This window comes from Megalops cyprinoides, chromosome 7 (assembly GCF_013368585.1).
Source record: "Megalops cyprinoides isolate fMegCyp1 chromosome 7, fMegCyp1.pri, whole genome shotgun sequence".
In the NCBI taxonomy this organism is placed as follows: domain Eukaryota; kingdom Metazoa; phylum Chordata; class Actinopteri; order Elopiformes; family Megalopidae; genus Megalops; species Megalops cyprinoides.
The window spans coordinates 25090252-25106220 of NC_050589.1; the positions used below are offsets into that span (position 1 = coordinate 25090252).

The 15969-nt window shown below is 43.4% G+C and overlaps 2 protein-coding genes across 3 annotated transcripts in view; both read right to left on the reverse strand.

Annotated features, from left to right (window-relative positions):
* On the reverse strand, nucleotides 1–2622 carry LOC118780384 (kelch domain-containing protein 7A-like). Its single transcript, XM_036532833.1, has one exon. It carries the CDS (start codon nucleotides 2620–2622, stop codon nucleotides 1–3), a length of 2622 nt encoding a protein of 873 aa, XP_036388726.1.
* Nucleotides 2623–6125: 3503 nt separating this feature from the next.
* LOC118780772 (immunoglobulin superfamily member 21-like) overlaps nucleotides 6126–15969 on the reverse strand; it is a 176052-nt gene continuing 166208 nt past the window's right edge. Inside the window, exons 7-10 of one of the 2 annotated variants that reach the window (XM_036533454.1) lie at nucleotides 12812–12897; nucleotides 9752–9944; nucleotides 8233–8271; nucleotides 6126–6351 (exon numbers count right to left, since the gene is read on the reverse strand). In XM_036533454.1, the coding sequence (XP_036389347.1) occupies nucleotides 6275–6351; nucleotides 8233–8271; nucleotides 9752–9944; nucleotides 12812–12897 (395 nt within the window). In that variant the 3' untranslated portion in view covers nucleotides 6126–6274. Of the gene's footprint in view, nucleotides 6352–8232; nucleotides 8272–9751; nucleotides 9945–12796; nucleotides 12898–15969 lie in introns of both variants that reach the window. The other variant, XM_036533453.1, reaches the window with a different exon arrangement.

Below are 15969 nucleotides of genomic sequence, written 5' to 3' on the forward strand. Positions count from 1 at the left end.
TCACACGCTGGTCTGGATGGTTTCCTTATCAGGAAGCACCAGGGTGAAAGGGAACAAAACTCCCTTTGCCTCGGAGAGGACTTTTACGTCTTCCGCAACAAAGACAGGGGATACTTCATCTGCCAGCAATCTCATGGTGAACTGCCTGTTGATGCAGTAGATGACATCGTCCATGACGGTACACTGGAATGTGGAGCAGTAGGGCAAGCGCTTTGAGCAGCACTCGTACCAAAGCCGGGCCATGGTGTGGTACCGATACACACTGATGCCCAGCAAAGGATTGACATCAAAACGGTACAGGAAGTTCCTCACTGCCACCATTGCAGTTGTCCTCTCCTTGTTCCCGGTGATCACGCTCTGCTTCCACGTGTCTGTCTTGGGGTTGTAGCGGAGCAGTGTGTACCTCAAGGTGCCACCTGACACGAAGAGCTCCCCGTTGCAGGCGGTGGCGCGATGGGCCACCGCGAAGGTGTCATTGGGCAGGGGTGCGACGAAGGTCCACCTGTCCGCCCGCGGGTCGTAGCGTTCGACAGTGTAAAGGCACTCGCCTCCGATGGCATAGATGTAGCCCTGCAGGGCCACCAGTTTGCACAGGGGCCTAGCTTCATTCATGGGGCAGATCTCTTTCCAGATGTCTGTTGCCGGGTTGTAGCAGAACACTTTCCTCGAGGGCTCGATGTGGCCGTCGGTACCTTGGCACCCGACAACGACAAAGAGGTAGTTATCCATTGTGCACATGGCACAGCCCATGGAAACCACCTCTTTAGGGAGGGAACACCTGACACACCAGTTGTCCTTGTAGTCATCATAACAGTACAGCCCACTGGAGGTTCTGGACTCATCTGCCTGAGTGGCAGACTCAGCCCTCATCCAGTCCTGGGGATCCATATCAGCCACCATTAAGTACCGCTTTCCCCTCATTCGTTGCTTCTGGATTAGATCCCTGTCGGTGGCTTTCAGCCTACCGTACAGTCGCGGGTCTCGGAGGACCTGCAGGTAGTTATCGGACATGACTTTCAGGGCAGCCTCTTCGAGAGCAGCATGGCTGTGCTCTCTGGCTAGGCTAAGTGCTTGCAAGCAGTTGCTTAAGTCCAGCTGACCCAGTAGGCTTTCCAGTTCTGAGCTGTCAATGTTCTCCACTGGTGTTTGTGAAAAGTTTACTCCAGCTGTTGACTCACTGAGGATCATGGGATTGTATGCTAGACTGGCAGAGCTGGGGCACAGATCCTCAGATGAAGGGGTTCTAGAGCCCAGCTTGCTGCTCCCTGGGGTTGAGGCTCCAAATCTCAGGAAGGGAATCTCTGTGCTCTGTGCCATCTGCAGACAGCCTTCATTCTCTGTGAGCTTGAGTGTATCGACAGAAGCAGGCTCCGCAGTGATCGAAGAGTGTGAATCCTCACCGGGGAGCCCTGGGTCTTGAGGGAGGATGAGGTCTCGCATTAACAGAGGTGAAGTGCAGGACCTCAGGACTAAGGGCTCAGCGCCACGGCTGCCACCACAGCTGTCTCCTCCCCTTGCCAGTCTTCCACTTAATCCAATCAGCTGTGAGTCCTGCGGCGGGCTGTCATCATACCGCCTTGCGATCGGACTCGAGACACTGGTGGCATACACTGCATTGTCTGATATGGACTGGGAAGAAGACTCGGCGTAATAATCGTAGATCTTGCTCCGCACCTCGACCGGTGTATCCCCTGGTCTGTCCAGTAAAAGGTCACCGTCCTCCACCGTGATCTCCACTTTGGACTGGAAGCTGGAGAAGGTCCCCGGGTGCTCCAGGTCTTGCCTCAGCTCTCGGCTGACCCCAGCGCTTGGCTCAAACTTCCTCAGCATGCTGAGGGAACGCTGGCCTGTTGGGCTCATTTGGCCTGATTCATTCAAAGGAAGTGGTGACTGGACCTGAGCACTCAAAGTGCAACTACTAGAATTTTCCTCTGACTCCTCGTGATTCATATTCAAATTCAATGCTTTCAGAGCTGTCTCTGGGCTTTTATCTGCCGCTGCAGACGGCTGGTTCACCTCAGTGTCCCGCTGCTCTGTGTAGTTGGTGTTCTTTGAACACACCTTTGCATATATCCTTGTGTCACATATGCCATGAAGATAAAACTCATTCTCAGGATTTTCAGGTGAGCATTCAACGTGTTCCACACTTACACTCAAGGAAATCTCAGGGGAGTGTTTGTGGGCCTCCAGTGTCTTCTCAAAATGATCAGGGGGGCGGTGTTTATCGTCTCCCAGGGTCTCTCTCTCAAAACTTTCAGGTGAGTGATTGTGAGGTCCCAAACTCTCATTCCCGAAATGTTCAGGTGAATGTTCCACATTCTGCCTCTCAGAGGGCTCCGCAGCTTCCGCACTTTCCCCCTCACAGTCTTCAGGTGAGCGTTTCTTTGTTGGTCGCAGGTCTGCTTTGCAGTTGATACACGTGCCCAGAGCTGTTGGAGAGCATGTCTGCTGGAGGACCTTCCCATTAGATTGACCCGATGTACTCTGGTGAATGGCTTGGCCCCTGGAGCTGTAAAATTTATAAGCCCAGGAAATGAGTAGTACAGCAGCCACAGAAAGAGCCAGCTTCCCCACGAGCTGCACATCAAACCAAACACCCAGGAGATCTTCTGCTGCTGACATTCGCAAGCCTGGAGCTTCGGAGAGTTGCATGGTAATGGCTATTCTCTATGCTTTACGTTCTCCTGCTTTCTACCATTAGTAACCCATGTTATTTGCCTCTCCTGTGCTTTGCAGTATCCTGATCCTTTGGGTGTGTGGATCCGTGTGTGTGTGTGAGCGTGACCTTCGTCTCTCCACAGGGGATAATTCTAAACCACGTACCTGAAGGATTACCACTTTCGTTTAATCATTTGCATCCCTCGTTCTGAAAGGCGGAGCCTAGGTCACATTCCATCTACAGCAAAGATATTCTGAAAAAAAAAACAACAACCATAGTTGTTCTCCTCTGCTGTTTATAATGCTCTCAAATACTTTGTAATGCTTTACAACCACTACACAAACTCTTCAGTTCTGTGATTGTTTTTAAATGGAAAGTAGGGACAACTGTTCTTTTTGTATTGCACTTGAAAGGATGTAAAAGTGAGGCTATTATGGACCATTTGTCAGGAGTCTATACTCCTCTTCAAATGAAATTATATCTATGATTTCTTAGGTCTGATAGAAATGATTGAAGTCTCCTTCACTGGAGTGCAAACGCATAATTATAGGACACTGTGACTGTAGTTTGCTGGAGGAGTAGGAAATGTGGACGCACACTATTATGAAAGATCTAATGACCAGGATTCGGGTATTTGCATATGATGTTTGCATAGCCAAAATTACAGTGCAAGTTCCCCAGCCATGCCGCATACTTTATTCAATGGCCTTCTCACCAATGAATATGATCCAGTTTGATACAATTCTTTATAAATCTAAATATCATATATTTAGGGGAAGTGAGAATATCACTATATACTTTTAGCATTATATATTAATAGCATTTTATATATGTATTTACCTTCTAGCATTGTATTTTGAATATCTGGAAAGCTATGGGCAAAAAAAAAAAATCATTATTTAATACTATACATAATACTTTCAGATGCTACGTTAGAAATGTGTTAGAAGAGGCTTCTGACTCATCCTACGTTAGCAAAACAGTGGCTGTTTGAAGTTTATATTGTCATAGGTTCGAAAGCAGTGCATGCATCTCACAGTCAAGAGGTGTAATGCCATCCCCACCTGCAGCCAAGTAGTCATTCAGTAACTCACATCACAGACAATGGCCTTTAACCAGACTATGGTCACAGCCATTGCAAAGAATTAGTATGACAACAACACAATAACCCTTGGAAAAGAGGTCACAGATAAATGTTTGAACAGCATCTTTCTGATATAGACACTACAGGACCATAAGATATCAAATTATCCCAACTGGATACAGGGAACCTAAGGCAAGAGGCCCAGTTTATTCTGAATAATTTACTGCTGCACACAGAGGAGGGGCTTTTGTGCCGCCTACCCCTCATGCGCTTTAGAGCACAGCAAGACAAAGATGGCGGCGCTTCTCTGCCCTTAGCAACTGATCCTGCATACAAATCAAAATGTTACACTGTATGGTTAGGATTAGGATTAGGTGTGGACAAGGTGATCTTAGATCTGCTGTCAAGGGCAGAAGGTACCCCAAGCAGAATATGTACTAGTCAAAGAAGAGAGCACTTCTCCTCTCTTTGCCTATGAACATACATTTTGAATATAAGCTGTATGACTGCAATTATTATTGATGACACAGAGATGTATATAGTCACATTTTTGTTATATACATTTTTCATGAATCTTCCCACTGCTGCATTCACAAAGGTAATGGACAGCACTGCTTGTAAATTTGCTGGTCAAAATGAAGAACATACTGCAAAAGTGGAGGACTGTATTTCCCCTTCGGTCTGTGCTCTGTACTTTTGATAGATTGTAATATCCATAACCAAATGATGGGGCCTATTTGTGGTCCTGAACACAAAGCTCTGACAGATTCTACCCACAGAGCCAGCTCTTTCTTCCATATTCCACAGCCATCCAAATTCTTGTTCCCAAAAATTCAGTCTGTATAAGAATGTTAATTTTTACAACACAAATTCATCTGCCCTTACATTTATATCACCCTATGTAGGTACACTTTAAATTCTACAAATAACAATAAAAAGCAACAAGAATGTGTGTTTTCTGAGTATCTGTTACCTGTTCAGAACGAACCAATGAGTACACATAGTAAACATATCAAATTGAATCACATGGAAATAATACCGGTCTCTAAGAGTAATGGACTTGATGAGAATGGGGTTTTAAATCTTTATTTATAGTACTGTGCACGATGTTTAGTTTCAGAAATGCTTCATTTCAAATGCTCCAGTTCAATTGTATCAGTCTGTCAAAGAGGCTTCTTTGCTCGATTGTGAATATTGTGTTGTAACCTTGTCCGTGATGTGATGTAATAGTTCCTTATGTTATGGAATTACAGAATCAGTATAGGAGCTATTTCATTATTCCTGGGAGGCCAAGTTTAAATGCAGAAGAAAAAGGAAACACCCTTTGTATACGAAAAGCTGATTGTACTTTGACAGAGCTGTTTATCTGGACCCAGTGAGATAGTGACATGATTGTATGCGATGGTGGACATGTCAAATTTTTAAAAATAGTACCATTCGGTATGTTGTGTAATACATTTAACATGGTGCAAATACTTCTGATATTAAAACAGACCAAAAAAACCCAACAGCACTTAATGGAAATCTCTTTCAATACATCTGACAGGCAAAGTGTTGGCAAACTTCAATGAGTTGAACAAGTACGAGAGTTTTTGTATTTGCACCACAACCCACAAATGTATAACTGTGACTCTTATTTCCTGATATAAACCAGTTGTACAGATATGAGGTATTAAACACATGAAATTATAAGGACAAAAGCTACAGTTTTCTGTGTTTATTTTTTAACCTATATCGATTTTGTTTAAACAGCACAAGAAATAAAATCCGTAGCTTTGAATCGTGAGGCAATTTCAGTTTGCTTCTCCATTTCCTAACCTGGACCTTTATATCCATTTGTATTTACAAGGATGTACACAAAATACATTTAAAAAGGGACTTTTCTGCTTCTCTACCTGGAAAATAACACATCACAGTTTTGAGTATAGTCATCTTGGAAATCCCAATCATGAATTACTTAAAAATGAAAAAAAAAAAAACAAAAACAAAACAAAACAGAACAACAAAAAACCAAGACAACGGTATGTTACTATGACAATGTTTTCAAACATATGCCTTGTGCCTACTGACATCTGCATAGTGTACAAGGAGGACAGACATGTAACTGCATGGAAGTAGGTGACATTGTGGGCCAGCCCACAGCACTTCAGGGAAATCGTAAGAAAAAGAAAAAGAAAACTTCTGTACAAGAAAAATATTATGATTAAAAAAAAAAAAAAAACTCAAGATGTTTTTCTATTTAACTTTTTTTGAACAGAAGCGATACCTATTGATAAACAGGTGGGACAAGTGAGCAAGGACTGAGAATGTGGGCATGAATGAAAGGGGCTTTGATTACTCATTTCTTTAAATCATTTATCTTCCTATTGTTCTTTCTTCTGCATTTTACAAAAAAAAAAAAAAAAAAATCAGGAAGTGGAGGGCTCTCTGGGGTTCGTGCTGCGTCCCGGCAGACAGACAGACGGACGGACAGACAGAGGGGCTGGCGGGCGTCTGAAAAAGGCCTGGGAGTGCTCCGCCACCTTTGGAGCTCACGTCACCTCTAGAGTCACTGTGAGGATCATCGCCATCACTGTCAGTCCTCTAATGCCGTTACAGGATGCTGCATCTACAAGGACGACAGAAACACGCACACAGTCAGCACACTGGAACGGGTAAACACACAAACACACACACACACACACACACACACACACGCACGCACACACACATACGTTTTACTACGTCCGTCCAGGACAGGGAGGATCACTGACAACCACTCATCCTTCCTGAAAGCAACAATACTGACTGCCATTACAGAAAAGTCCATATAAATACCTAAGACTAAACTACACCGGGACTATAAATCACACCAATATCAGCGACAAGCAGCAGAATTTATTGAGACGTCACTGCCATTCTCTTTGTCCTGTCGTATATTTCCAAAAGGCACCTTGAGAAAATGATCTTCTGGATAGCATGGATAATATCTTAGGATGCATTAACATTTTCATGACTTGTTACTCACATTCAGCCGAATTGGTGATGTGTAAATTGGTGCTTTTACACATCAACACACACAGGAAAGCAAGTCAAGAGGTGAAGACTTGAGCAATGTAACCAAACGGATGCTGACTCGCTCTCCGGTAAAGCTAAGTCAAGTGCTTCAATGCATGACCAAGTCATACATTCAGAGATAAATTCCTCTAACCTTGTGACCAGAGGGTTGTGTGATCAGATCCTGAGGGGCACTACTCTTGAGCCCTTGAAGGCAATGCATTTGAATTGCATCATTAAATATTAAACAGCCCTGGGTGAAAGATTTAAAATTGAAAAATGTAAGCTATGTGACAGGTGCAAGCTAAGCTGGAGGATGGTCAATGTTGGACCTGTACTCCATTGATTCACACAGGATTGATTATGTTTTATTTTGGACATGGCATTACACTAAAATACCACGTTAAGCAGTGTGTGATTACACAAGCACATGGTTGTAACAGTACAGAATGACACCGGATTGTTTGATGTGGGACTGAGGGGGGGGGGGGGGGGGGGGGGGGGCATTGAATAAGTGTGCCATGCAGGGAGGAGCGAGGGCGGACATTGAATAAGCGCTCCTTCAACCTTGTTCTACAACCGATTTGACTTGCATACAAAGTGCCTGCGGCTGGCTCGAGATGGGCCACTCGCGTTGACCCGATTCTGTCTGTGCCGGGCGCACCTGCTCCGACGACCGGCCACACAATTTGCATATTCAAATTGACGTCCGTGGAGAGGAGCCGCTTGTATGCGCTCCTGTTCAGCATGCTTGGACAATCCATCAGTTCTGTACAGGCTGCTTACAAAACAGCCGGCCAATAGCGACAGGGTAATGTGCGACTGCTTTGGATTATCGACGTGTGATTCCCCGTGCAGCGAGGGGTACACTTTGAGCTCTCTGGTGCCCACCTTTCCCTTATTGATACAACAGTTAGGAAAGCACTGGACAAGCTCTGTTAGTCTCTGTAAATTAGCACTGAAACAGGGACTGGAGACTGAATAAAGGTTTTCGGTCCCTGAGGAGGTAGTTATGTTAACACAGACGCTCGCTGCAAACAGCGTTTTAATGTTCCACTACCATGTGCTTGAGGAGTCCTGTCAAATTGCTCCGGCTTTCACTGACCGCATGAACGGTCCAAGAATCACGTCAATGACACCCCTATGCCTGCACTCCACAGGCTAGATGACAGCACAACACACAGGTTAAACGTTTCATTTCCTTTTCATTTCAATGTCACTCCTACACTGAATGACCTATGTGTAACGTTGTTTTGATTGCTGCATGGTTTCCATGACAGTATAGAGAGGTGGTTGGAGAGCTGGCCTTAAATGAGACATGAATCAACCTGAATAAAGGCATCTGCTAAGCAAACAAAGACTAGCAGCAGAATACTTCATAATACATGCCAGGCTGCATTTGGTAAAGATCTTTAACCCTGTGTGGGATCACAAGCAAGGCAGGTTTACTTACTGATTTGACTCTGTGCACCTTTCCTCATGCTAGGGTTTTCTGTGAAAAGAAAAAAAGAGAGGATTAGTTCTCAAAAGCATATTGGAGATCTGAGGTTGAGGAAGTGGGCTTGTAATCAGGCATCGGGTTTGATTCCTAGGTTGGGAGCGTACTACTGTAAGTCTTCAGTAAATATCTAGCTTAATAAATGGGGTAATACATATAAATGAAGGCTTTTTAAGTGGTTCTGAATGAAGGTGTCTGCCAAGCAAGGAAAAAAAAATGAATCCAAAACGCCCCTGTGGTGGCCGGCTGCCTGGAAGCAGAGGGCAGCAGTTCATTCTGGGTGAAAGAGCTGTTCACAGATTGGACAGACCAAGCACTGCTCTGTAGAGTGGTGTGCGTGTGACATGGTATCTTTGCTTGAAAGTTGCTCGATTCGGCCCATAGCAAATGATACCCAGCAGTCTTTTTTGAACGCATTTATTATGACATATATATCCCTTCTGCAACGGTGGAGGTGTGAGACAGGACAACGTGGTGTCTCGGTTTGTTCATTTCTGCCGACCGAGAACAGAATGAAATCAGAATGGAGAGGATGTCTGTGTTGTCCGAGCTTTCCATTCCAGTACACCAGCTAATCGATTGTACCAGGTGTGTTGCGTACCACTGCAATGGCGCTGGGACGCGGGCTACATGGCAAAGTGGCTGAAATACCTCACTGACTTTAATGACTCAGAATGAGTCAGTGAGGCTGTTTATCTATGTGACACAGTGATTGTATTCAAGGGCAAAATACTCAGTAAAAGCATTTTGTTATAAAACGCAAAAACCCTCCTCAACAGACAAAGTAAAAAAATCTTGTCTTTGTATAATGTATAAATTTTGAATTTTTTGATTTTGAAACATTTTATCTTTTAAACTCTCAGGGCAGGGAATGTGTCATGTCATACAACTATCAATTAGTTATATACTACACACCAACTTAGAAAAAAGCAATGAGTGCAAAACTCATTATTATTAAAAGGGAATTAAATACATTAATGATAATATTACTATTATTTTGACCCAGTCAAAGTGAAACTGTACATTTCAATCGAGTAGGTGGGTACAGTTTTCCCATTTTAACTGCATCCCATTTTAACACTTAACAGGCAGGTAATATACCCCCCCCCCCCCACTTCATATACACTTACACAGATAAATTACAAACCTGTTTCTGGCTGTGTGCTGATTTTATAGATTGTAATTTAATACCACACTCTCAGTTATTAAGCATACAGTCAGTCTGAAACAAATGTCCACTAAAATTCAATGCAATTAATTCCTACTTCATTTTGGAAACCCCTTTTCAGAGTGAGAGCTCTTTGCACATCAGCCAAAAGCAAACACAGTTAATAACCATCTCCTCCTGGTGCATAATGTATCCACTATTCGTCATTTTTCCACCGTTGCTCAGAAATTCACTGGATATGTCCACACGCATGTGTACGCATGCACACACGCACGCACATGCATACAAATGCACAGAAACACTCACCAAAGACGATGAGCCGCGTGTGAGTGTCCGTGGAGCCCAGAGGATTCTGGGCCGTGCAGCGGTACATGGATCCATTGAGCTCAGCTGGCACCCTCTCCAGCACTAGCTCCTTCCCGTCCCGCTCTGCGCTTCCATCCAGCAGGCGACCCCCGACCCGGGTCCAGGTGAAGAGGGGCTCAGGAAATACCTCGTTCTGGAGAGATGGAGCGACCAGGGGTGGGGGGGGGGGGCGGTTCGGCAAGACCACACAATCAGACCAAGACCACCAAAGGACAGCTCAGAGCCATGAAAGAGATGGCTCTAACTTAGAGGTAATGAGCATTACTCAGCTCTTGTAACACGTGTGCCTGCGTTGTGTAGTCCTCTAATACATCCCTGACCCAGCTAACCTCTTCAGAGCAAATTTACAAAAGATCAGATGAGTTACTTCATTTTTTAAATACTGTATGTATCAGGACACCTGTGAGAATGAAGCTATTTTTTTTATCACAATGTAGGTGAAACCTGCTAATGAATATCCTTTTGCTGGAGCTTTCAGCTCCCTTAATGTCAGATTTTTTTGGAAACTAACTTGCCATACCCCTAGGTTTCCATGTTAAATTTAGCCCTAAAATATGACTGGGTGGAGCAAAGCCTCTTTGGCATTTCAGTATTTCTAAGAACCTCTAAGGAAGAATACAGAGCCAAAGATATCCTTCCCATTAAAAAATGGAATAAGTATAGAATAAGTAATGGGTATATGTGGTAATAGTCTGCACTTCACTGTTTTCATTCTGTATCCATTTTTAGGAGCGAAGAGCAAGTGTTCCTAGTTAAGTAGAGAAATGTGTCACTTCAGCTTCGGTTGCCAATGGTGATATAACTACACTTATACAGCAGCCACTGTAGACAGCTATAACAGCAACATAGAACATATTTAATCACATGTACAAAAAGAACAAAAGATTCACAAAGCCTTGTGGTTATTATACTTATTCATGTATGTGTGAAATGGCTAAATATATGTGGATCCACAGATTCATGTCCATACCATGACAGTACGTTTTTAGAAGACTCTGTGTGGACAACTGATTTATTTTACAACCCAATATTCCACATACCACAACACCTCCTAGATTAAGTCATTATAAAGACACACAAAATTCAGCAAACTGGTAAAGGTTATGGACGAAGGAGATATGAGCTGTAATGATAAAATATCATTCCAAGGGAATAAGAGATCACAAAAACAAATGGATGCTTCATAACTGGGTGAAGAATATCTGCTTATTCTCTGCTAAGTGTGAATAAACCAGGAAAGGTGTATCATTTATCTCAAGAAGCGCCACGAGAAGGAGCATGTGGAAATCTCACTGATGGATTGTGGGAAAGGTCATGATAAGATGAAATTATAGTCTTATTGTGTCTGTAGCATTACATATGTATCGGTTTTCATACAGTGAGTACCATGTAAAAAGGTATACTTACGTGGCACTTGCAGAGAATTCTTACATAATTACAAGGCCACAGAGAGAATGTAATGTGACGCATTACTCTGTGTTCACTTTCCTGCTTTGTTAAGTTTGAAATGTCTCCTGGAAATGATTTCCAATGTGTTTAATATGGGGGAAGGCAGTCCAAAACCAGCCTGTGGCATTCGGACTGTGGCCAGTTCACGTTCCCAGAAGAGCTCATTTTCTGTTGATGGTCCGATATTGGAAGAGAGGAAAGTACTGGGCAGTCTCCTGAACCTTTTTTAAACACCCAGAATCAAATGGCTGTATCAACTCTTAGCCAATACGCTCCCTGTTTTACCCTCTGGCACACTGGGTAAAAATCAGAAACCACCAAAAGGCATAAAGATTGTGTGACTTTATGGATGCAATTAGAGATCTGCCCTAATTTAAAAAAAGAAAAGAAAACAATTCAAACTGTAGAATGCTCATAACAGTTTAGGGCATTTTATTTTGGCATATCAATGAAAACAAACAAGCTAGAACTAAAGTTAGTGGTCAAACCACTCTACAAATTTGAAAATCCAGGGCTATGGTCCAGTAAGGGATAAGAGAGATTATTTACTTATTTATAATAAAAGTATTGTTTAGGATATGGATGCAGCAATCTTAAGTAACTGCATATTGCAGTCAAGCCTGTTGTTAATGACCATTCTCAACACTGCAGAGATTTCAGATATGCAGAGTCTGGCCTGAGATATTTGTGAGTGCATCTGCTGGATCAACAGCACCAGTCCCAAGGCATTGGATCAGGCCTCTTGCACAGATTTCATTTCTTTAATGACCAAAAACAAAGAAAGAAAGAACTCATTTCTCCCTCATTCTTCCCTGCGCTTCCTCATACACAGATGGGAAAATAACACAATTTTCAATCCTGTACCATCATTGTTATAGCAGGATTAGACTTATCCTTTCCTCCCCTGGCTGGCTTTACCTGGGACTGCAGCCAAGTCATTACTGTTAGGAGGGTCACAAGCACCCTCTCCTTTTGGAGGCTTGTGTGTTTTCTGTCTTTTTTTTTTTTTTGGAAATGGAGCTGACACTAACACAGCAAATACAATCTCCTTGCTTGACGTCTCCTCGGAGCAGACCAAACATTTCTGCAGTCATGATTCCTGCCTGCCTGACAGGAAACAGCTTATGGCAAACACAAAGACACGTTTACCTAATAAGATCCACTCTGCATTTAAAAAAAAGAATCCTAAACACCACAGAGGGCATAAATAAACAAACCCTGATTCAGGGGATCCTGATTCACAGCTCAGGTCCTCACTGCACTGACGAGTGGGGAGAGACAACACAGGGCGATGCTTTCTGTAGACGCTTCTACAAATGCAACACCTGCCTGCCGGAGTTAGCGGCAACTTCCGGCCTGCTCCGTTTGACTACAGGAAGCTGGTCACAGCCCTCACAGGCCCATAGCATGCCTTTCTTACTCTGAGAGAAGGGGAACTTCGGGTGTTAAAACAGGCTTGACTGCGCATACCCCATCTCCTCTCATCCCACACTGGATGCAGGCCTCTGGTTTCAAAACCGTCCCCCATGCACTTACCCCAACTGCTCCTACCTGGAAGCCTTGGACGGTGATGCGAACTGTGTCCCCTACCTTTGCTCTGGTGGGGGTCATGGAGAGCCTGGGGCCTTTGGGGGCCGCTGGGGGGAACAGAATAAAACAGTTACACTTGGACTGATAGTGAGACATAGTGGTTACAGAACTGATCCTGCTGCCAGTTCAAATCCTGTGTGTGGTGGCACTGTTGTACTCTGGTTAATAACCTGAACTGCTTTAGTGAATATTCAGCTGCATAAATGGATGACTTATAAAATGGAAACTGTGTCATTTGGCCCAAATAAGGGCAGCTACTAACCAAACCCAATGACGTGCACAAGATTTACTTCCGCTGAAATGAACACGTTTACTGTCAGTTATGGCTGGAACAAGCAGTCTCTCTTTAATCCAAAGCACAGGAGACTGGGGGAGTGTATTCCCCCAGTGAAACAAGGAACTACATTAGATAGATACTCATTACAGGAAGAAACAGCAGAGCGTGGCGCCAGAGTGATAAGAACGTTCTGAGAATTAATTCCCTTGCCTGTCACGGATGAATCTCCCAGATGGATTTAATTTGGTCCCTGGGTCAAAATGCTGTGTGCAGAGAAATGATCGTATCCTTTTTTTTTTTTTGAAAGTGCAGAGTGGTGTCTATATCATTGAGTGCAATGGAAAAATCCACATTTTGTTTTCCCATGAGAGAAGACTGAAATAACGTTAAGGACTGAACAGCACCCTCCCTGGACCAAATCTGTCCACACTCCATGTAGGGAGTTGCTTTTGTACTGCAACATACGACCAGCCTACAGTTGTGACTGTGATAGCAACTGCCTGATTAAATTCACCCTTATGGGAACATAATATTGTGAGTTGAAACGTTCAAATGGACCGTGCATGGATTTACAGGGAACGCTGAGGATGTAGATGCACTGGGGCTAAAGAGAGCGAATGGGGATCCCTTCGTAACAAGTATTTACATGCTGTGAGAAACACATGATGCACACATGGTAATGTCTTGTTGTACTCAATCAGTGAAGCTGCCTAAGAGCAGGTCCACGGGATAAGAACCAGATGCATTTAGAGCACAACAGGCTCCTCTTATTTCTAATTTTGTACAGGGGACAATTATAATCATGAGAACGCTTTCTGTGTACAATTCATTTGATGAGGTCTGAGTTCAGACCTACTTAACCCATGCTTAACTCATCAGTCAAATCCCAAATGGCCAACCGCAGCTACTTTAATTAAGCACTGAGCCGTTAGTCCGAGGTAACAATTCTGTTCCCCTGAATAAGCTCTGTATGGATTATGATTTTATTTCTCACTTTAATGTGAAGTGAGGGGAAAAAAACTTCTGAACTTCAAATGTCTTTGCGGATTGCGCGAAATGTTGTCGTAGCCAGTGTTGCTGTTAGACTGCACCTCAGACATTGAAAGTCACCCCATAGAGGGGTGAGACAGAGGAAACTGCTGATTCCAAACAGTGAAGTTAAGACCTTTATCAGACATGAATCGATAAGTCCAAACCTCCAAACCAGACAAAGTGTAAAACTGAGAGGAAGAGTGATAGCACAGACAGCGAGTGTATGTGTGTGCGGTGAAGATGGAGAGCGTCAAGGGGAGGTCAGTCTGGTTTGATGAGAGGGCACTGACCCACTCCACAGCTGCACACACCCATTCAAGGACCTCTGCAGACAAATCCTTACAGTTAGCATTCCAGTCACAGCTCTGCAACATTTTCCGCATATCACCCCAAAATCTGCCCTGCTCAGACAGCAAACAGCGGAACAGGAGACAGGTGGGAGACAACAGCAGGCAACACATCCATGCTCAAAGCATGTGGCTCTCAATTTTCTCTTTATTTATATATTTATTATATTTTCCGTTTGGTCAGGGGTAGATGAGATAGTAGCTGGATTATTTTGGTACCTGAACATACAATGATAATGTTTGCCACTTCGGTTTGTCTTAATGACATACTGCATATGTAAGTGTGTGTGTGTGTCTGTGTGTTTGTGCATGCAGGTGGGCATAAGTATGAGTTAGTGTGTGTGTGTGGTTATGTGCATATGTGTGAGTGTTTGTGTGTGACTGCACATATATATGAATAAGTACAACATATGGTGTGCATGTGTGGTAACTTGCATATAAATGTGAGTGTGTATATTTGTGTGAGTATATGTGTGTGCCTGTGTGTTTGTGTGTGTCTGTATGTGTATGAGTGCGGGCGAGTGCGGGTGTGTGAGGGGCGGGGGGGGGGGGGGGGGGATACAGCTGAATTTAATTATTGAGATACTGTAAAATTCATGAATTCCAAATGCAGAGTTTACTTTCCAGACACAGAAGGCAGTGCATTATGGGAGTGGCCTCACAGGCCCCTCTCACACTGTACTCTATTTGTATAACAAGCCACACAGCTCTCATGAATATTCAGTGATTCAGTGACTGCAATACAACATTGGCCTCATGTCGCAATACCAAATCAATTAAACATTTATCTGTAAATACACCACCTGCTTCAATATCCTGAATGCACAATAGTGTTTTACTCATGTAAAAGTTAATGTCACAGGGTTTACTGAAGTTAAAAAATACGTGAATAGACAAAATAATGGAAACACCAAATGAAAAATAACTTGTATTTTGAAGTAACTAAATCACAATTAATAAGGTGCCTACACATCTTACACGATATTGTAAACACTAATTTACCAATCACCACCATTTTTCTGCTATAAAAGATATTTTAAAGTCAACACACGACAACATGAGTTTCTAAAGTGAAACGGGAGATCTAACCGATTTTGAAAGAGGTCAAACAGTTGGGACTCGAATTGCAGGTGCATCAGTCACATAAACAGCAGAGTTGTTGAATGTGTTGAGGTGGAACAATGTTGAAAATCATGACACCATATTTCAAACAAGGAAAAACTGCATCAGGAAAGAGGAACAATGGCTGCAAGCTGAAGTTCACAGTCAGAGACGGATGAACACTTAACAGGATAGTTACAACAAAACCCCACAAAACAGCAGCCTCAAAAACTCCCACAGAACCGACTCTACTCCACGACCCAGCTGCAACAAAAACTGTATGAAGGGAACAGAAAGCTTATATTTATTGTAGGCCTGTTGTTGGAAAACTGCTTTTAACCAAGACCAATGCTCAATAATGC

Excerpts from the sequence above, each read along its gene's own strand:
- LOC118780384 (XM_036532833.1), bottom strand. The coding sequence starts at position 2,622 with ATGTCAGCAGCAGAAGATCTCCTGGGTGTTTGGTTTGATGTGCAGCTC.